Consider the following 20,813-nt stretch of genomic DNA (forward strand, 5'->3'; position numbering starts at 1 on the left):
GAGGACCATGGCAGTAGTCACTGTTACAGCTGAGCAAGCTTGGCTTCTTGGGGTAAAGGCGTCCGTGCTGTCTGAATGCTGCTTGTTTCTGTTGTCAGTGAGAACAGGAAGTAGAAGACGCTTTTAAAAAACGAGGCTTCTCACATTGTCTTGGAAAGCGCATCGTTCCGTTCCTCTGGCTTCAGTTTCCAGATGTGTTTCCTGAAAATCAACTTCACCTCACTGTTTGGCTTGCCCTGCTTGTGGGCTTCTGTGACTGCCCCGCACCCCATCCCCACCCCACCCCTGGTTCTGTGTCCTCTGGCCTTGGGAGGGAGCACTGCCACCCTGTCCTGTTTTTATCCATGAGTGTCCCTGCCCTGGCAGAGGACCTGCTGAGCTCTGCTACAGTAGATGGGTTTTATAAACAGTGAAACCTCATTGGTGTAAATGAGACAGCAGGCAGCCAGGGCAGTCTTCAGCATGAAATGCCTAAGTCCCGGAGAGGGAGAGGTTTGCAGCCCTGCCCTGTGATTTGGAAATGAGAAAGTCCGGTTGGTTCCAGTCAGCAGTCTGTGCTTCCAGTCGCTCTTTCTATGCCGGCCCACAAGCAAAGCCTCCTCCGTGTTCCTAGATATGCTCGCCTTTCTCCTCTGTCACCTGCCCCAACTCTCCTTCCTCAGTGTATAGGCAGAGCTTGGCTCAGGGTGACGACTTAACCTTACGGTGAGGAAGACATTGTGCCCCGAGTGGCGGCAGCAGTTGGGTGTAGCTCTTCCTCAGCTAATGATGGAGTGTAGCACTGTCTGACCATAGCAGCAGCTGTGGCACCAAACTGGCCAGCCACAGGCTTGTCAAAGTCAACCACCAAGACTCTGCAGTGTATCGCGTTGCTAATACCGTGCTATCCGGTAAGTTCAGCCTAGTAAAAGCACTTTCAACTTACTTTGCTTTAAACTTTCCGTGGGTTTGTCAGGCTATAACTAAGTTGAGGAGCCTCTGCAAACCACTGACTTCGAGATCAGAGGCCAGTGTCTCCAGAAATCTAATGCCACATTCAGGGGGCTCTCGTTGTTTGTATAGCCTGTCAAAGGCTCCTCTTCTGCTTGGCTCTGCCTGGCCTCTCAGGCCTTTGGAGAGATTGTGTCCCTTGCTTTTATCATCTGGGAAGCATCTTGGGTCACTGCAGGAGTTGTAACTTGAGTTTGTTCTCCAGGGAGCTGGTAGTAGTCCACAGGGACCTTTTATTGCCCTCCCAGACTGTAATGATTTTATCAGTTTTTCTTACTCCTCAGGCTTGGTTTGGTAGCCCTCAGGCCTAGATTAAAGCATCATCTACAATCTCATTCTCTTTACCCTGTGCACCCTTTATCCCTTCACCCTTCTTTCTGACTCCTAGAGTTGGTACTGAGTTACTGAAGGAGATGTGCATAGGGAAAGGAAGCGTTTATAAACCTTTCAGTGGATAACCACTTACATTCTGATTGTCAAGCCAGGCTCTGGTTTCATCAAAACTCCTGGGTGCTGAGCACTTGGGGAACCAAGTGTATAGTCAGCTGTGGGTATCTGATGGCTTTGTCCTCTTGAGAACTGCTCCTGGCAAGCACAATGAGAGGAGCATCTCGGTTTCCCTTCTGTTTCTGAGAGAGTTCTTAACAGGAACCAGAAAAAATAAATCAGTAGAAAAGATTGTATGAGTTGTTACCCTTTCTAAAAAAAAAAATAAGATAGAGCTGCCATTTGTCTTGGTAGATTTTCTCCCTAGAGCACTGTGAACTTTGTTTTCCCTTTCTCCTATTGACTGAGCTGTTAAGGGTAGCCCTACTACGCTTGCTGGCAGGGAGGTGAGAGGCCCGGAAATACCGTATCTTCTTCTTTTGCCTCAGTGCCTCTCCTGTCCTTGTCATTTAAATAACCCAGTGTTTCTATGAGATTAATAATGCCACAGGTAGACCGACGGACGATGGATGTTAGGAGATGCACACCTGCTTTCGTAGGCTCCATTCCTGTATCTGCTAAGCTCAGTTTTCCCTGTACTTGCTTTGGCTTTAGCGTGGCTCTCTAATGTTAAGCCTAGATGTATGTAGGAGGACTTGCTGTTTGTATTAGTCTGGCCTGGGTCTACCTTGAGCAAGAGCTTTTCCTAGTGTGGTCCAGAGCCAGCTGAGCAGGGACCTCCGAGATGCATCGTCCCAGCAGGCCCCTGTGGTGTTAGTTACAGGAGAGCCAGTGGGCTGGAAGCCTGCTCAGAGGGATCTCAGAGCAGTGTAGTGCTTGTGGAATTGCTGCTTCAAACCACGAGGTCGCCATGAGCACACTCTGAGCTGTAGTCTGGCTTTGGTTTACTGTGCTCTCGGAAGACTTCATGACAAGTGGAGATGTCTGCCTTGTTCCTCCAGTCTATGATACGCTTCCGTGTGGTGAAATGGAGTATTTGCTAGATGACCTACATGTCGGAAGGCATAACTGAGCCCTTGGTTTTTATTTGTACTTCTATGACCAAAGGAAGCTATTAAATTTAGCATTCATTTCCTTTGAGACAGTTCAAGGGTAATGCACTTGCTGTGCAATCATGAGGGCTGGGGTACAGAACCCCAAATTTCACGTGAAAGCAGAGCAGATGTGGTAGCTTGCCTGTCGTCGCAGTGCACGGGAGGCAGAGAATCCCTGAAGCACCAGTTCTTAGCCTTCCCAGGGCTGCGACCCTTAGTACATTTCTTCATGTTGTGTTGACCCAACCATAAAACCATTTTCATTGCTACTGCTATGGGGTGTAATGTAAATAATCTGTTTTCCAATGTCTTAGGTTACCCCTGTGAAACCTTAAGAGGGGTCTGGACACACAGGTTGAGAACAGCTGCCTCAAGATGGTTAGCTAGACCAGGTAAATCGATGAGCTCTGGATTCAGGGAGAGAGCCTGCCGAAATAAATAGAGATCAATCAAGGAATACACCTGACGCCAGCCTTTACACACACATACACACTTGCACCTGCATACACAGGCTTGCCCAGACATGTGTGAACACAGACACACACACACACACACACACACACACACACACACACATGCCATATTTGCTCATCCTTTAGCTGTGAGCTCCTGACACCCGTGTGAGAATGTGTACCTGAAACTCCACTGAGCATCCGCACTGAGTGAGGCAAGATGTGGATGAGCACTGCAGCTTACAGTGGACCAGCGGACCAGCCCGGCTTTTAGTCACCAGATCAGTGACGAACTGTAAAGACTCTAAATTCTCACCTGCAGCACCTAGCAAATTTTCCTGTTGAGTTCTTGGTTTTTCACGACACATTCTTACTCTTAACCGCCGCGCTGGTACAACCCACTTGAAAACTCAGTTTCAGGGTTTGAAAGCATGGCAGCACCGGGCGTGGTGGCGCACGCCTTTAATCCCAGCACTTGGGAGGCAGAGGCAGGCGGATTTCTTAGTTCAAGGCCAGCCTGGTCTACAGAGTGAGTTCCAGGACAGCCAGGACTACACAGAGAAACCCTGTCTCCAAAACAAAACAAAACAAAACAAAAAAAACAAAAAAAGCACGGCAGCTAAACTGGGCCAGTGGTCACCTCAAAGCTGTTTGGTGCCTCCTTTTTAATTGCTACATTGTGAACCACGCTGGCAAAGCTGACCTATGCAATGTACCCATTCATTAATGTCTCATGTCTGGACCCGGATGGAGAATTACACTGTATGTCACCCTATCAAATGGAGACAGAAAATGCTTTAGGTAAACATTCTGCCACATATCACTGCAGCTTCCAGTCTCCTGTCTCTTGTCTCTCATTACCTCCCGTGGGATTGTGCAGCCTAAGTTCCGTCTGTAAACATACTTTACCTGGGTCTACACTTGACACTATGTATTTAGGGTACGAATTCCTTTTGATGCTTGCTGGCATCGTTGTCAGAAGTCTGAGGAAGTTGCTGGCGCCCAGCAGTTCTTTTCAAGTACCCCATGCCTGTTGGTTTTCTTTGTCCTTTTCTCACTCAGAATTTCAGAGCAGTTACAGGGATGGACCCCAGGCCACCCTTGGAGCAGGCAGACTTCAGTGAGGACCTCTCAGTTTGGACCCACCACTGCTAAGGCGTTTGCAGTGACTCAGTCCTGCCTCTTGTCCAAGTAACTGTGCCCCCAGACGGTCTTGGTCAGCCAGGCTGCGGACAGGTGCTCGGGACACGGGGCTCTCACCCGACTCCTCCTGTCCCTCCCCTTGCTGTCTTCAGCTCCTGTACCAGCTCTTAGGTTGCCTATGCTGTGCTGTGCCGTGTGCCCGAGTGGAACGCACTTGTGACTTGCACTAGAGAGGGGCTGTCTTGGAGCTGACTTGCATCTTGAGTGGAAGCTTGGACTCTGGTCCTTTTTGGTTACTACCTTAAGAAAGCTCCACAATAGAGAAGCTGCCCCTGAGGCACTGGTAAGACGGCTAAAGATGTTGGCACATCGTTTTTTCTGTTTTCCCAGTAGCCATTGACTCAGACTTCTGTGGGTTTTCTGTGGGATGCTGACATCAGGTAACAACTACAGCCAGACGTGCAGCTTAGAGCTAGCACGAGTGTGTCGTGTGTGAGGTGTCTCAGACACTCCTCACACCCAAGGAGAAAGAACCAAAACCTCAGTGCAAAGATAACAGTTGCCTTCTGCTTCCTGCATTTAGCTGTTCTTAACCCATCTACCCCTCTCCTTTGCTGTGCTTTTGGGGAACAGCGCTCATTCATGGAAGTCACCAGAGCCACTTCTGGAGCATCCGGCCTTGGTAGAAATCTTCAGTTCCCTTCTCTGGTCTTTATGATCTAGAAAGCCTGGAGACTGACCTGTATGTTGATAGGATGTGGTCAGACGAGGGTAATGGTGCCGTAGGTTTATGTAGGGCCCCTCGACAGGCTCTGTGGCTCCGCCCCTCCTAACCCTCCTTTTATATTAGCATCTTTGTAAATTACAGTGTGTAGGAGAGTAGGGTAGGGTGGGGGCAGGGTCTGGTTTTTCTCACTGGGGAAGTCCCAGTATCAGAATCCTTGTGGGGCTTCTGGGTGATCTGAGCTGTTGAATCACTGAGTCTCTGGCAGTCAGGGGTGCTTCCGGACAGTCTTCCGTCTCATCCATTTCACCGCAGGTTGGTTGTCCATCCAGGGGCTTCCCTCTTGGCTTCCTTCTTCTAGACTTTTCTTCCTACTCCATTCTTTCCAGCAACTCAAGAGGACTCTACAGGGCTTTGAAATCTGGTTATTCAGGTGGTAATATCTAATCATTAAATGAACAACTTCAGAAGTAAGAGCAGGGTTGGATTCCAGCTCCACAATTTTTAGTAGTTTGTGTGGTCATGCTTTGAGCCTTTCTAAGCCTCAATTTTCTTACCCTGTAATTTGAAGAAACCACTTCACAAAGACGTGAAAATTAAATGATCAAATGGTTTTGAGCCATTCATCAAAATCACAGGCACACAGTGAGCGCTTAGCAGACGCTCAGCGTTGATTGTACTTATGGTGGGCAGTTTGCACAGCACAGGGCTACCTGCTTATCCATGATTTGGAAGATCTCCTCTATGGAGCTGTGTGGGACAAGGCCGTATAGTATGGTTAACTTTTGAGCCTTGTTGGGTCATGCGTATTTCTCAGGGAATGCCCATTTTATCAGGGCGTTTTAGGATGCTCGAACGGGGCTGGGTGAATATCACACTTGGTGGTCACACGGTCTGCTTGTATATCTGTGTCCCTTCGAGTTTTGAATATCCGTGTTCCCATTCACCTTTAGTTTGACTAGAGCTTTGGCCAAATGCCTTTTTTCTTTTAAACAGGAAAAGTAATTCTTTGACTCACAAGCTAGACTTTTAAAACTTTCTACTCGGAAGTGTCTTACTTTTTCTTTGAAAATGTGAATGCCCAGTTTAGTTCAGCTTGGTGATCTCTGGGGTAGACATTTTTTTCCCAGTCAGCTCTGGTGAGTCTCTGCTGGTCCTGGCTGGCCACTCTCACCTTGTTCAGCAAATTGTAGGTGACTACAACTGTCCTCTTGATTAGTACTGAAGCCCATGGAAAGGAGCTTGCAGGAGAGTGAACTTCTGGGAGTTCAGGGGTGTGTGTGTGTGTGTGTGTGTGTGTGTGTGTGTGTGTGTGCGTGCTTGCATGCGTGTTCGGGATCAGCCTGATCTAGGAGTGTGTTGTAGTGTTCCTGGGACCCTGGCTCTTTGTCCATTGGGCCGTTTTCGTGGTTTCCAGCTGGCTCCTGTATGGTTGGGGAAGATAGTCTTGTTCCTCTAGGCGTCATATTCCTTACAGTTTGCTGTCTCCTAAGACCAGGTAGTCTACCAGTGTTCACCTCTGATCTCAAGAAAGCATCTTATTGCCTGGCTTTGTAGACAAGAATTGGTGGGAAACTGCCATTAAAATGAGCAGGACTTAGAGAAGAATGTCGAGGGCAGACTGCACAGCGTAGAGGCTGTCACTGTAAGGCTGGTGACACAGAGGCACCAGCGCTGGGACCCTAGCTAGGTCCTGAATAAGAGTGAGCAGTTGCAGATGATAAGATCTCATGGGTTGGGATTGACCTCTGGCTTTCCAGAGGCCATTGTGTGAGCACTGAGTGCTCACCTGAACCAGATTCTTTGTATTACTTAGGCATAGGGAGAGCTCTGCATGTCCAGGTATGTACTAAGTCTCAAACCCAGCCCCATGCAGCCCTTAACTTAAATACTGTGGATTAGATCAAGTGGGCTCTGCCGCTCCCTGTGAGAGTCATGTGGGCGAGCCTTCCTTTCCCCAGTGTCAGCCTCTTATGGTGCATTTCACACTGACGCTGCATGTGAGGAGTAGATACTCTGGTTGGCCAGCAGGGGTCAGGCATTCTTTAAAAGAACTGCCCAGTGGTCAAGTCCCATGAACTTTAGTTTATAATTCCCCCATACATATACACATATACACACATTACACACAATCTTTTTCTGGTCACATCTCATGAACTTTAATTTGGCCAAGTCTTATGAACTTTCACACCACACATACACTCACTCACACACACACACACACACACACAGGTACACACATACACATTTTTTTCCTGTCTTCATCTCATGCACTTTATAGTAGTCTCTCTCTCTCTCTCTCTCTCTCTCTCTCTCTCTCTCTCTCTCTCTCTCTCTCTCACACACACACACACACACACACACACAGAGTTCATGAGATGTGGTCAGAAAGGAGAGAGAGAGAGAATATGAGAGAATATGAATGATTCCATGCAGGTTGCATGCACGGGAATATGGAAGCCTGCAGTTGTCACATGTCTCTATCCTTTGAGATGGTCCCTTATTCAGTCTTCAGTAGGCAGCCGCCCTGATTCCCAGCCCAGGTCCCCCAGGAGTCACACTGCACGGAGCCATCTCTCCTGCTCCATGCCTTTACTTTCCAATATACTTACTGTATTTTTAATTTGCTTAGTGATACATTAATTATTCAAGAGAGGACATTCTTCTGTTTCATATTTTTAATAATTAGATATTTAGGGTTGAATTTTAAATTTCATTTCCAGACTTTTTTGGTCAGATAATGAATTAAAATTTTAGCTTTGAGTAGGCAATGAACAGTACTAAGAATAAGACCTGACTATAGTCAAAACAAGGGTTTCTCTTTTCCTTGATTGGAAAGCAAGCTGAAACACTTATTCGGGGACAAGCAGATCGTGGGAGGGAGACCTGACTGGGCTTCTGTGAGGCCCNGCGTGGCCTGCTGACCATGGGCCCTCCTGATCTGAGAGCAGGTGGCCCTGGAGAGGAGTCAGGTGCCTACTCTGGGGCTGTAGTGTTCACAGGTCAAAGGCTTTGGGCCTGGCTTCAGTCAGCTACTTCCAGGGGTGAGAGAGAGGCCTGTGGGCCCAGAGGGGAAGGCACCTAATGGAGCTGAGGACCATGGCAGTAGTCACTGTTACAGCTGAGCAAGCTTGGCTTCTTGGGGTAAAGGCGTCCGTGCTGTCTGAATGCTGCTTGTTTCTGTTGTTGTCAGCAAGGACAGGAAGTAGAAGACGCTTTTAAAAACCGAGGTTTCTAAAATAAAAAAAAACAAAAAGAAGCCGGGTGAAGTGGCACACGCCTTTAATCCCAGCACTTGGGAGGCAGAGGCAGGCGGATTTCTTAGTTCAAGGCCAGCCTGGTCTACAGAGTGAGTTCCAGGATTGCCAGGACTACACAGAGAAACCCTGTCTCGAAACAAACAAACAAACAAAACAAAAACAAAAAACGAGGCTTCTCAGGCTGGAGAGATGGCTCAGCAGTTAAGAGCGCTGACTGTTCCTCCAGAGGTCCTGAGTTCAATTCCCAGCAACCACATAGTGGCTTATAACCATCTGTAATGGGATCTGATGCCCTCTTCTGGTGTGTCTGAAGACAGTGACGGTGTACTCACGTAAATAAAATAAATAAATCTTTAAAAAAAAAAAAACCAAACCAAAAACCCTCGGCTTCTCACATTGTCTTGGAAAGCACATCATTCTGTTCCTCTGGCTTCAATTTTGAGATGTTTCCTGAAAAGCAGCTTCGCCTCACTGTTTGGCTTGCCCTGCCTGCGGGCTCCTGTGACTGCCCCGCACCCCACCCCGGCCCTGTGTCCTCTGGCCTTGGAAGGGAGCACTGCCACCCCTGGCCTGGCCTGTCTTGGGAGAGGAGCAGCTGGGCTCTGTTAGAGTGGAGGGATCCCCAAGCATGCCCAAGGCTTCCTGGACTCAGCTCTGCACTCTGGCTGGACTGAAGCTTCCTCCCAGGCTCTGCTGGACACCAGCCACTTCCTCCACAAGCTGATTTACTTGCTAATTATCTTAATTACTGGGAATCTGCAGGGGATTGAAAGCAAGACCTCCTGGAACACCTGTCTTCAAATGCCCAGGCTCCCTGTGTGTCTTCAGATCACTAACAAGGCCTAAGACAGAACTCTGTAAATATTTGTTGTCTTGTTTAGGGCCTGAAGGCCAGGGAGGGAAAAGCCTATGCATGTGCAGTTGTGTTCTCCAAATTCTTTTGGCTCCTGATTTGTGGAGTCCAGGTGAGGGTGTGGACGGCCATTTGTTCCTGTATAGGGCAGGAATTGCTCTAGTCTGTGGCCTATAGAAACATTATCCTTACTTGGTGGTGGTGGTTGAAAGGCAGGACTAATCCTTTTGTGGAAGACCTGACCCTACACCCCCTAGTCACTCAGCAGCCTGCTGGCCACACTGCAGTGCCTACCCTGCTGCCCTGGAGTTAGTTGGCTCCTCCTTCCCTCGCGTGCGTGTCCTGTCCCTAATTCATGTCTCCGTTGCATATCATGCTGTGTGGATTAGTTACAGAGTCACTGTGGGCATCATGTTTATTCATTAATACAAGAATCGTAGACCTTGAGTATGCCTTATTTTAGTGCACTGCATTTTTATTTATACCTCATGTTAGAAAGGCAGAATGCATATATTCATAAGGCAGTCAGTAATTGTATCTGCATCTGCTCTATAAGTGTATGTGTGTTTTTAGTTGACAAGTAAAAATCACTTGTGCTTATAGCTTTCATTCTATTTTCATGCTTAAATATTGTGAGGTGTCTGCATCAAGCTATGTAATACGTGACCTCACATACTTACTGTTTTTGTGGTGAGAACACATAAAATCTGCTCTAAGCAGTGTTCAGGTATACAGAATTGTCATTATATCCAGTCACCTGAGCTTTTCCCTCCTAACTTTTGTTTCCTTTGACTAGTGTTTCCCAGAATTTCACCGCCTGCCACCCTGTCCTCTGACCCCAGATAACTTCTGTTTATTCCTGTCTATGTGAGGTGGAGAGCTGTTTGTCTCTGCCTGGCTCTTTCCTCATCAGTCTTGATTATTTTGTGTGTGACAGTATGCTGTGTCAGTGACAACTAGAAACACTCCTTTTGAAGGCATGGACGATAGTAGAATCTTCAGCCCCCGAACACGGCCACTCTTATCCAGGAAGCCATGCTCTCATTTTTCAGCTATGTTAAGAATGAGTGTCCGAGGCTGTACCACAAACGAGGGTGTATGAACCCGGTGTGGTATTAACTGTAGTCACAGTGTAGAGCTCTGGAACCATCATGTGCAACTCAAACTCCCCTCCTTCCTCTCTACCTCCCCCTCCTCTCACGAAGCTCTTCCACAGGGTCTCACTGTAGCTCAGGCTAGCTGTATGATGTACAATGCCCACCTCTGCTTCCTGTGGACTGTCATTACAGGTGTGCCACTGCCCCTAGCCTCTCTCAGCTTTGTTTTTAAATATTCTAATAACAAAGTAGGACTTGCCGAGACTGTCCTGGCTTTGAGTAGAACAGTGTGTTGGCTTATTGATATGCAGACTAAGGTTTAGAGGCCCAGCTGCCTGTTCTCTATGGCCTGCCTTGTCTGTCTCTGTCTCACGGACTTAGACTCATTCTGAGAATGGTGGCGGGTGACGCTCCTTGAGAGGCACAGAATTCGAACTCCCTTTACCCAGTCATGTCTTCCCTGTGGCCCTTGTAGAGTTACTGTTTTCTTCTCCATATCCTTACCCCGGCTTCTCTTCCCCCTAGTATGTTTCTATCTTTAGATCAAGAAGCCAGAACTATTCTATTTGTACCACATAGTATGTGTAATTAAGATAGCAAAGGGCATCCCAGGGAAGTGTTCACAGAGCCCTTCACTGCCCCCGTGAAACGACTTTTCCTGACTTGAAGAAGGGTCTGATGCAGAGCGTGGCAGCTCTAACATTTGGACACTGTTTGGTTTTGCATCTCAGCGTTTGACGAGGAAGACTTCAGTTTTTTAAACATCACCCTACTTAAATTAGTGGACCGGTCTTTGTGACAAATGTAACAGATGACAAGACTGGACTTACTTAAAATTCCCTGTTGCATGATTCTGCCTAGCCTCAGGTAACAGTTGCATGACACTTTTATATGGGGAAAGCCAGAGTATGTTCACATGGGGTGCATCTGCTGTGGTCCTTACGGCCGAGGGTGCGGGACAGGTCAGAGAAGCAGAGAGAAACCAAAGAGCTGAGCCTAGCAGTTTGATGGGCAGCCACAGCTCTTGACCCTCTGAGGCCAGAGTGCAGCCCGACACCAGGATGTGCAGAAAGGAGCGCCCCTGGTGGAAGCAGGCACCAGCTGGGACCCTCAGCTTGCTGGGAGCCCCACTTAGGTTTTCTTTCTTAGACTGCCTTGGCAAGTCACCTCCAGAAAAATGCCATCCACACTGCAGGCTGATGTGCACTGTGCCCATTCTCTGTGTCCACACCTGGGCATTGCCTGCTTCCATTCCTCAGAGTCGGCTGTTCTGCTTGGCTTTGCGTCTAACCTGGACCACTGCCTTGGTTGCCTGAGTGGCTCTTTCTCCACTTTTGTGTACCGTGGTGTGTCCTCTACCCAAGTAGGGTGATCTTTAAAAATGATAACATTTCCTGTGTCTTGCACTTGGGTAGAAGGCTGAACCTTCGTATTTGCTTCCTGGGCACCCGGCCTTGTATCTGCAGTTGGTGCCTCCTCTCCTGCTCATTCTCAGCCTGCTGACCAGCCTCTTCCTGGTACCCAACAAGCTCTTCTGTTGCCTGGCCCCTCCCCAGCTTCCGAACTGAGGACATTTCTCTCCTTCACCAAGACCTTCTTCCATGCCTGGCCACTTGATTCAGTAAATGCCTTCCATGTCTTTGAGTTCTGTGACAATTGTCTTGTTTGTACATTTCCAAACCAGGGTTGGTTGTGTTGCAATATATGACAAGGACGTCACAGCAGTACCAGATCATGGTAGAGCTTTCTACATTTTCAGTTTCAGCCCTTGTCTTATATAGACTGAGCTGGCTAGTAGCCAGCAGATCTATAGCTGTTCATTTGATAGCAGCCTCGCTTTGTGGGTGGCCTCTGTGTGTTCTTGGCGCTGCAGGCAGCACAACTCTAGGGTTTGTTTTGTGTCTGTCCCCAGTAGAATGTGTATCCTGTGGTGGCAAAAAGTTTGCCTCAGTCACGTGACCTGTGCCTTCACAATGGCAAGATGTGTGCTAGTACATGCTAGACCCTGCAGAAAGCCACATGTATGGTGGACAATCTCACAGGTGACTCGGGCTACCTATCTCTTCTCTGTCATCGCCGTATCCACTAAGTGTCACTGTTTCCTTTGTTAGCATAAAGCAATCCCAGCCTCAAGTATACTTCTAATACAGTCAATTGTAATATAATATATTTTGTATTATGATATAGTCAAAAATAATAGTCTGCTGAGTCAGCTTGATGCTGGACTTTGCCAGGTGGCTTTAACACTACATGCTTCTGTTTCCCCGTCTTTGAAGCAAGCATGGTGTTCTTTTCCATAATAAAATTAGGTCACGCTCTTGGACACACTCTGATCTCTAAACTGCTGCTACTGTGTGGATTGTATATCCAAAAGCAGCAACCAGTTTCTGCCTTCGTACTCTCAGTGAGGTCAAATGGGGTCAGCAAACTGTACAGGGCCACATAGTCACCATTCTGTCCATTGCAGTCCTGAGGCCCTCTCCCCGTCTCCATTTCACTCCTTTTCCTTCCTTCCTTCCTTCCTTCCTTCCTTCCTTCCTTCCTTCCTTCCTTCCTTCCTCCCTCCCTCCCTCCCTCCCTCCCTCAAACCTCCCCTCTCCTCTTTCCTATTTGTCTTTCATTGAAGGACTGAGGATCAAACCCAGGGTTTCAAATGAAACACAAGTGCTCTACCAGTGAGCCATGTTCCCCTAGCCCTCTGCCTCTAGCCTCTGAGAAATATAAAAACTCCGGGAACTGGAGCGATAAAGTCTTGCTACACAGTCATGAGTTCAGGTGTCCATAATCCATATAAAAAGGCCAGGCATGGCTGCTCATACCAGGATCCCCCAGCACTGGGAAGCAAAAGCAGAATTACCCCTGGGCCTGGCTGGCTAGTTAGTATAGCTGAACAGCATGCTCCAAGCTCAGTGAGAGACACTGTCTCAAAAAAGCGAGATGGAGGCCGGGCGGTGGTGGCTCACGCCTTTAATCCCAGCACTCAGGAGGCAGAGGCAGGCAGATTTCTGATTTCGAGGCCAGCCTGGTCTACAAAGTGAGTTCCAGGACAGCCAGGGCTACACAGAGAAACCCTGTCTCAAAAAACCACACACACACACACACAAAAGCGAGATGGAAGACAATTGAGGAAGATCTCTGGGCTCTACAAAGCCAACATACATGGTTACTCACTCTAGATGGGGAACTCACGACAAAGTATGGGTACCACCAAGGTTCGTTTCATTAGACAGTTGCATCACCAAAGCCTGCCCCAGCACAGGTGACAGCTCATAAAGTTGGGGACCGGAGCTCAGTGCACACAGCTCAGCAGGTTGGAGCTGTCCTTTCCAGGTGCCTTGGTGGTCTAAAGCTCTTCCAAGTACCTTGGCTGGTTTCTGCTTCTTCTGGCAGTGGTCCTTGTCTGGGCTTAGAGTCTTTGCTGCTCAGCTTATCTTGAGTTGTTTTGTTTTGTTTTGTTGAGACAGAGCTTCTCTATGTGGAGCCCTGGCTCTCCTGGAATTAGCTCTGTAAAGATCTGCCTGCCTCTCCTTTGGAGTGCTGGAATTAAAGGTGTACACTTCCATTGCCTGGCTGGTCTTACATTTTGGCAGCTGGGCTCCTCTAAGAATCTTGGCTCTGCTTACTCTGGAGGGGAGGAGCCTAGTGAATCTTGTCATTTTCAGGGACTTCCTGAAGAATTTTTACCTTCCTGTTTAAAGAGATTCCCTGCAGGGTGAAACTGTTGCACAATGAATGGACACACACACATAGCACATCTACTTATCTACATATATGAATATGTATACCCACATATACCTATACACATAAATACCTCAAAGCTCATGGGCCTTCCAAAAACAGAGCAGGGCAAAACCAGGTGGGTTTTGTTTTTTTTTTTTTTGCTTTTTTGTTTTTTTGAAGCAGGGTTTGATTCTGTAGCCCAGAGCTGAGCAGAATTTGGGATTAAATGGCATCTGTAGCAATAAACAGTGGAGAGTGTATTTTGAGGAACTGAAGTTTTATTGTCTGTTTGAATTATGTTTCTTGAATTGCATAAACCTTGCTAATCGCTCTATCCATTAGCGGCATTCTTCTCCTTTAAAGTCATAAACATTAATGAGTTTGGCGCTGTTTTCCCCCCAGCACGAGATTGTGGTTCTCCGCAGCAGGGCTGCCGGTTCCCAGAGGAGGAGAACCCAGGGTTCTCTGTCTGCTTAACATAGCAGAGCCCAGATGGCCCTGGTAGCTTGGGTGGCACCCAGAAGTGGACTGCAGGTGATGCTGGGTTGTGCCATGTGGCGCATCGTGTGCTCAGCTGCTTCCTGGCCCCCTGGCAGCTTATCTGTCTGTCGGCATCTGATGAGACCCATTGAATATGGTGCCAGTACTGCTACCCCTGCTTCATTCCTAACAATACGCAGACATGAATTACAGAGGCAAGACTTGTGCAGTGCTCTAAACCACCTAACCAGAGGAGAGGGTGCTCAGTGACCAGATCAGAGTGTACTGTGTGCGTGTATGAAGAAGTCACAGTGAAACCCAGTCTTCTATACAATCAGTGTATGTAGCTAAAACCTGTAACTCTGCATTACAGGATACAACTGGCTGTAAGAATGGGGTCCTATTCCTGCCTTATCCCCAAGGTCTCCTGACTTCCTGCGGTCCCTTTTAAACCATGATCGCGGGGCTGGAGAGATGGCTCAGCAGTTAACAGCACTGAATGCTCTTCCAGAGGATCGGGGTTCATTTCCCAGCACCCACATGGCAGCTCACAACTGTCTGAAACTCTTAAACTCTTGACACCTTCATACAGACATACATGCAGGCAAAACATCAATGTATATAAAATAAACATAAATTTTAAAAATGTGATTGTTGACATTCCTAGTCCCCACCACTTCAGTTACACATTTTAGTGAAGTTCTTGGCTGGAGCTGACGTAGTGGTAGGTTTTAGATAATATGAGGAAGGAAAGTCATTGAAATGATGCCTAAGTGTTTTCTCCTACATTTGACCCGGGGCTTGAAGCTGGAGCCTTGGGGATTTATAAATATGTATTATTGATAGGATATGACTGAGTAGTGTGGTACAGTGTGTTTGCTAGGAATGTAGATTCAGAAGCCAGATCCACTCCCTAGCTATATAATGCTGGATAGCTTTTCAAACTCCCATCAGTGTGCAGCTTACTTATGTGTAGCAGTGGCTTCATGAGAGACAATTCAGTTAAACCTGATGATCTGCGTCCCCTCCTTGGGACCCATGTGGTGGAAGGGAGAGAAACATCTGCAAATTGTCCCCTGACATCACACAGGTGCTGTGGGATGAACACACACACACACACACACACACACACACACACACACACATGCCAGCTTTGATGTCACTGTGGTCCTCCTGCCTCAGCCTTCTGACTGTTGGAATTATAGACAGGAGCCGTCACACTCATTTTCAAAACTATGCTTTTGCTGGTTTGTGCTAAAGAATGATGCTTCACGTGGGAAATTTTGTATTTGACTTGCCTTTTGTCCTTTTTAATTCTCTGCAGGCTTTCGTGGAGGCACAAAACAAGATTACAGTGCCATTTCTTGAGCAATGTCCAATCAGAGGTTTATACAAGGAGAGAATGACTGAGCTGTATGACTACCCCAAGTACAGCTGCCACTTCAAGAAAGGAAAGCGGTACGTGGGCTTGCTTGTAGTCAATTGCTTTCCACTCTCCAGCTTAATGTGTTCTTTAAAAGATAAATGAGTGTGAGTGTGTGAGAGTGTGTGTGTGTGTGTGTGTGTGTGAGAGAGAGAGTGTGTGTATAAGAGTGTGTGTGTGTGTGTGTGTGTGTGTGTGTGTGTGAGAGAGAGAGAGAGAGAGAGAGAGAGAGAGAGAGAGAGAGAGAGAGAGAGAGAATATGAATATGAATGAATGTACACATGCCAGAGGTTTCTTCCTCTATCATCATCTCTCCCTCCCACCCCCCTTCATTGAGACAAGGTCTTTCTGCATAGCTCTCTGACTGTCCTGGAACTCACTGTGTAGACCAGGCTGGCCTCCAACTCACAGATGTCCACCTGCATCTGCTTCCTGAGTGCTGGGATTAAAGGCTCAAGCCACAGCTTTCTTTCTGCCCTGTTCTTTTGAGACAGGCTCGCTCACAGAACTTGGAGCTTACTGGAGCTGGGGGTAAGACATGGCGGACATGTGCCTAGCTTTTGTGTCAGTGTTGGGAATTCCAGCTCAGGACTTCATGCAATAAACATTTCACCTGCTGAGCCACCTCTACGGCTCTCATGAATGCTTGAAATACCGAGGACAAGTGAGGCGTGGTGGTGTACGCCTTTTATCTCAGCACTTGGGAGGCAGAGACAAGTGGCTCTCTTAGTTCTAGGCCAGTCGGGTGCATAGTGAGACTCCGTCTCAAACACATGAAGTACACATTTGAACTGAGCAGTTTTTAAAAGGAAGTGATTGTTGTGTTTGAACATGAGAATCATTTTTGTCCCACTAAGGGCTTACCATATTCATAAAATGGCAGTTAAGAAGTTTGGCAGTGATAACAGCCTGTGAAACTAGATTATGGTAAATCCCCGTTACCTGTGGTTACTTGGTGAACCTGTGATTCATAAGTAACGGTGAGGATTTGTTTCCACCTAATATGATCTTTGGCTTGTATTACCTGAAAATATTTGTTATTTGAGTTTTTGTTTTTCTTTCTGTTCAGGAATGGGCTACAAAGCAGAGCCTGTGAATTTAGCCCTCCTGTTCATGAGTTTCTAGCATCCACTTGAACATAAACTATTGTTCTTTTTTTTTTTTTTAAGAGTCTCTGTGAATGCACACATTTACCTTGGAATTCCTTGGACCCTCCCCACCTCACACAGATACCCTCTGTGTGCCACGCCCTGCCCGGCCACACCCTGCCGGACACCTGCCTTCATTGGTCTAACTGGAACCCAGTCCTGTTTGGTGAGCAGAGTGACTTTGTGGCCCAGCACAAACCCTTCTCTTTGCAGAAGTGTGCTGACCTTCCCACCTGACAGAGAGCCAGGTCGTGGAAGCAGACAGAATTTTACAGTAGAAAATCTGCTTTCTTCCTCTTTTAGAAGAAACAGTCACTGCTTTGACTGCCAGTGTTATTTTTAGCCATTTGGTTTCTCTCTACCTCACACACCAAACTACAATGAGCTATTTGCATACCAAAAGCCTTTTTACTGTAGGAAGCTGAGGGATTTCTACTCTTGTCCTCAGACTGTCTGAGTTCCTAGCCGCTGCTGTTTCTTCCTGTGTGTGGTCTTGTGGTCTTGCTCCTACCTGTGTTTGATGCTTCTCACAAATAGAAGATGCCACAGCTAAACCCAGGGAATTTCTGTCCCCAGGTACTTTTATTTTTACAATACAGGTTTGCAGAACCAACGCGTGTTATATGTGCAGGACTCCTTAGAGGGGGAGGCCAGAGTGTTCCTGGACCCCAACACGCTGTCGGATGATGGTACAGTGGCACTCCGAGGTAGGTTCGGTGCAGCCAGCTCCCAGGAGCCCTTGCAGCGTCCCTAGGAGCTCTGAAGCCTTGAGATACTGAGCAGGGTATGGACCATATTGTAGAACAGATGCACACATGATATCAGAAAAGCTAACTTTGTATACTATATTTAGACCATTGGAATAGTCACTCTTATGGCATGAGCAGGGCTGGAGAATAAGTCACACTAGACCAAAATTAACTTCCGTGTTGTTGACGTATCGTTATCTTTCCCATAAGCTCTGAGACCTGACTGGAAACCCTCATGCAAGAAACTTAAGCAATGCAAAGAATCTTCCAGCGATAAGTAGGCAGGTGATCACAATCTAGGCAATTGACAGTCTGTTAGATTTAAAAGCAGTAGTGCACAGTCGTGGAATCACATCCACTTGGTACCCTGATCCAAGATGTTGTTGCTGTACAACCTGAGTCTAAGTGCATTTGCTCCATGTCTGCATTATGCCTGCTCCCAGTGTAGTTTCCTCCATAGACCATAGCGACGATAAACCTTGATTTGTTCTCTGTAAGGTAGAAGTAAGTTGTTCTCAAGGTCTATGGTTTAGTAGTTACATAGTGGAATTACTGTTTAGTATGCCAGCTCTTCCTAATGAAGGCTCAGCGTCTCGTATATTGTCCACTGTTCTATGCTAAAGCACAGGGCAGGTTTGGTTCTCTAGAGCTGTGAAATTGAGCGGTGATGTTAATTGCTCCATAGGGGATCACAGGGCCCCATTTCATTGGATCTGTGGAAAGACCTTTATGCAGGCATTTCTTGCCATTTCTAGCTATGCCTCTGTTACTTAGTGGTCCTCTCACCCCCAAATAGGCTTAGTGTATAAAGGATGATATGTATTGGAAGTGAGGTACCAGGTGTCTTGATAAGAGGATATTAGTACTTCTGTGACTCTGAACCTGTGATTTAAAATGAATTTAATGCCATAGTTCTGTGGTGGTCATGTATCTTATATAAGGGTCCATATAGTTTTCAGTAATACCTGTCTTTCAACCCATCCAGGAGGGCTACATCCTAATACCTACACCACAGTGGTATAGTGCAGTGAATTTTTAGGTAGTTGCTCAAACATGGCGATGATTGCCACAAAGGTGAATGTGGCATGAGACCTTTGTCAAAGGAATGTTTATCTCATTCTTCCCTGAAAAGTTTCAATTTATATAGAAATGATGCAAACCCTTCAGTGCTTTACATAGGAAAAGGTGACTGCTTCCTTTCATGCTCAGACTCTTCTGCATCTATATCTATATATCTCTATATTTAATCACATATGATTGTGGATATTATATCGGACTTAGAAGTGATTAATTAGTATGTAAGGAATTTCCTACTGATTGAAGTTTCCATGGTAATCATTGAGCCTCTACAAATTTAAGATCCTCAATAAAATTTAGCAAACTTCCTGGGACATCATTGGTATCTACATCTTATTCTACTAGGATAGTATGATATCATCACTGCAGAAGCTGACGCCAAGCATGACTGTTTGTCAAGACAATTCCAAGGGATGGGAGAGTTGGTAGGTCCCCAGGGAATCTGACCTGCCATGGCAGTCTACAGACAGGTTGCTTTCTGTCTCCTTTGGAATATGCACACGGTGAACCTTCATTGAGAGCCCTCAGCCTGTATTTAACTGGGCCTGTGATGTCGTGGTATGGATAGTAATCCTTGAAAATGAGGCTGTAAAGAGTGATCTCAAAAGCTTTGGAGTCCTTCCCGAAAATTGCTTAATGGCCATAATTTAATTCTGTTATATGCTACGTACCATAATCCAGTCATTACTATAAAAGCAGAGTTCCCCGTACTTATTTACTTTAGAGTATAAATAAAATATGCTGCACGTCCCAGATGAGTTCTGTGAGTTATAAAACTTTGAGCACGGAAGCGTCTTAATGGGCATACAATTCCAAGGTGCCCTTTCATCAAGACAGAAAGTGTGGCCTAAGGAGGTTAAGGGTTTGTCATCTTAATGGCAGTCCCTTCAGCTTCAGCTGAGCCTGGGTTCACTCCCTCTCAGCTTCCTATCTCCTCATCGCCACATTTGGTCCCCATGCTATGACAGGCAGCTTTAACAGTGTGAGTGACAACCTTAGGCAAGATTAAGAGTTGTATCCAAAGGTCGTGTGTGACCGTTTCCTGTGCCCCATAGGTTATGCCTTCAGTGAAGATGGTGAATACTTTGCCTATGGTCTGAGCGCCAGTGGCTCAGACTGGGTGACGATCAAGTTCATGAAGGTCGATGGTGCCAAAGAGCTTCCGGATGTGCTGGAGAGGGTCAAGTTCACCTGTATGGCCTGGACGCATGATGGGAAGGGAATGTTCTACAACTCATACCCGCAGCAGGACGGGAAGAGCGATGGTATGTGACTGCCGGTTTTATTAAAGATCATGACTTCTTGTAACTAAAGGGGAAGCTAGATTAGGTGCTGTGTATGGAACTGGTCATACCTAACCTTTTCACATTGCAACGCAGTGTTGTCCATAAACCCAGTTACAAACCTTTTTTTTTTTTTTTTTAAATCTCATAACGTTTACAGTTTTGTGTTCTGGCTGTGTTCATCTTTCGCATGCAGCACAGGTGGCCAGTGGCGACCCCACTGTGACTGTAACTGGTTTAGGTAGGCCAGTGTCTCCTAGCTGTACTCTCGCTGATTTCTTGGTGCAGTGCGTAAAAGCCTTGCAGACCAAATGGAGGGCTTTGTGATTGGCATAAGCAGTTTTTACTGTGCTTCCTACCAGCGTTCCTAAAAAAGTGACTGTTGTTAAGCACCATAAAGTGGTTTTTACATTCTGCCGTATATCATTTATTGCCCCAGTATCTTGGTACATTTTCACAGTGAGAAAATGAAGTTTAGTCTCATAATAGTCTTCAAAGTCAGCAATATATGTGAATTCCTTTATGGTAATAAATAGCTGATGCCTAGCGTTTAAAAAAATTAAATAATTTAAAAAATAAATAATTAAAATTTAATTAAAGATAATATAAATATTTAAAAAATTAAAATTCACAGAAGAATCAATAAAGATAGCAACTATATATCCCTGGTGTCTTTACCAGAGGGGGGCTAATTAATAACTTTAAATTAGCTAATCTGCAGTGACCACCTTCATCCAGAGCCTGTAGTCTACATTAGGCTCACTTGTGATGTTGTGCATTCTGTGCTCTTGGCTCAGCTACATTTGTGAAGTTCAGGCGTCACAGTTGCCAGATCTGAGGGTGAGGAACCCCTAGAAACATCCTGCAAAGCCTGTGGCCCTCTGCCCTTCCCTCCCCTCCAGCTCACTGCCCCACTACCCCCCACTACTCCCC

The 20,813-nt window shown here is 46.6% G+C and overlaps 1 protein-coding gene across 1 annotated transcript in view; it reads left to right on the forward strand.

Annotated features, from left to right (window-relative positions):
- Prep (prolyl endopeptidase) overlaps positions 1-20,813 on the forward strand; it is a 91,802-nt gene that overhangs the window by 9,619 nt on the left and 61,370 nt on the right. The window contains exons 3-5 of the mRNA XM_021204308.2: positions 15,525-15,658; positions 17,348-17,478; positions 19,653-19,862. Of these exons, the coding sequence (XP_021059967.1) occupies positions 15,525-15,658; positions 17,348-17,478; positions 19,653-19,862 (475 nt within the window). The remainder of the gene's footprint in view (positions 1-15,524; positions 15,659-17,347; positions 17,479-19,652; positions 19,863-20,813) is intronic.

This window comes from Mus pahari, chromosome 9 (assembly GCF_900095145.1).
Source record: "Mus pahari chromosome 9, PAHARI_EIJ_v1.1, whole genome shotgun sequence".
NCBI classification, from domain to species: Eukaryota; Metazoa; Chordata; class Mammalia; order Rodentia; family Muridae; genus Mus; species Mus pahari.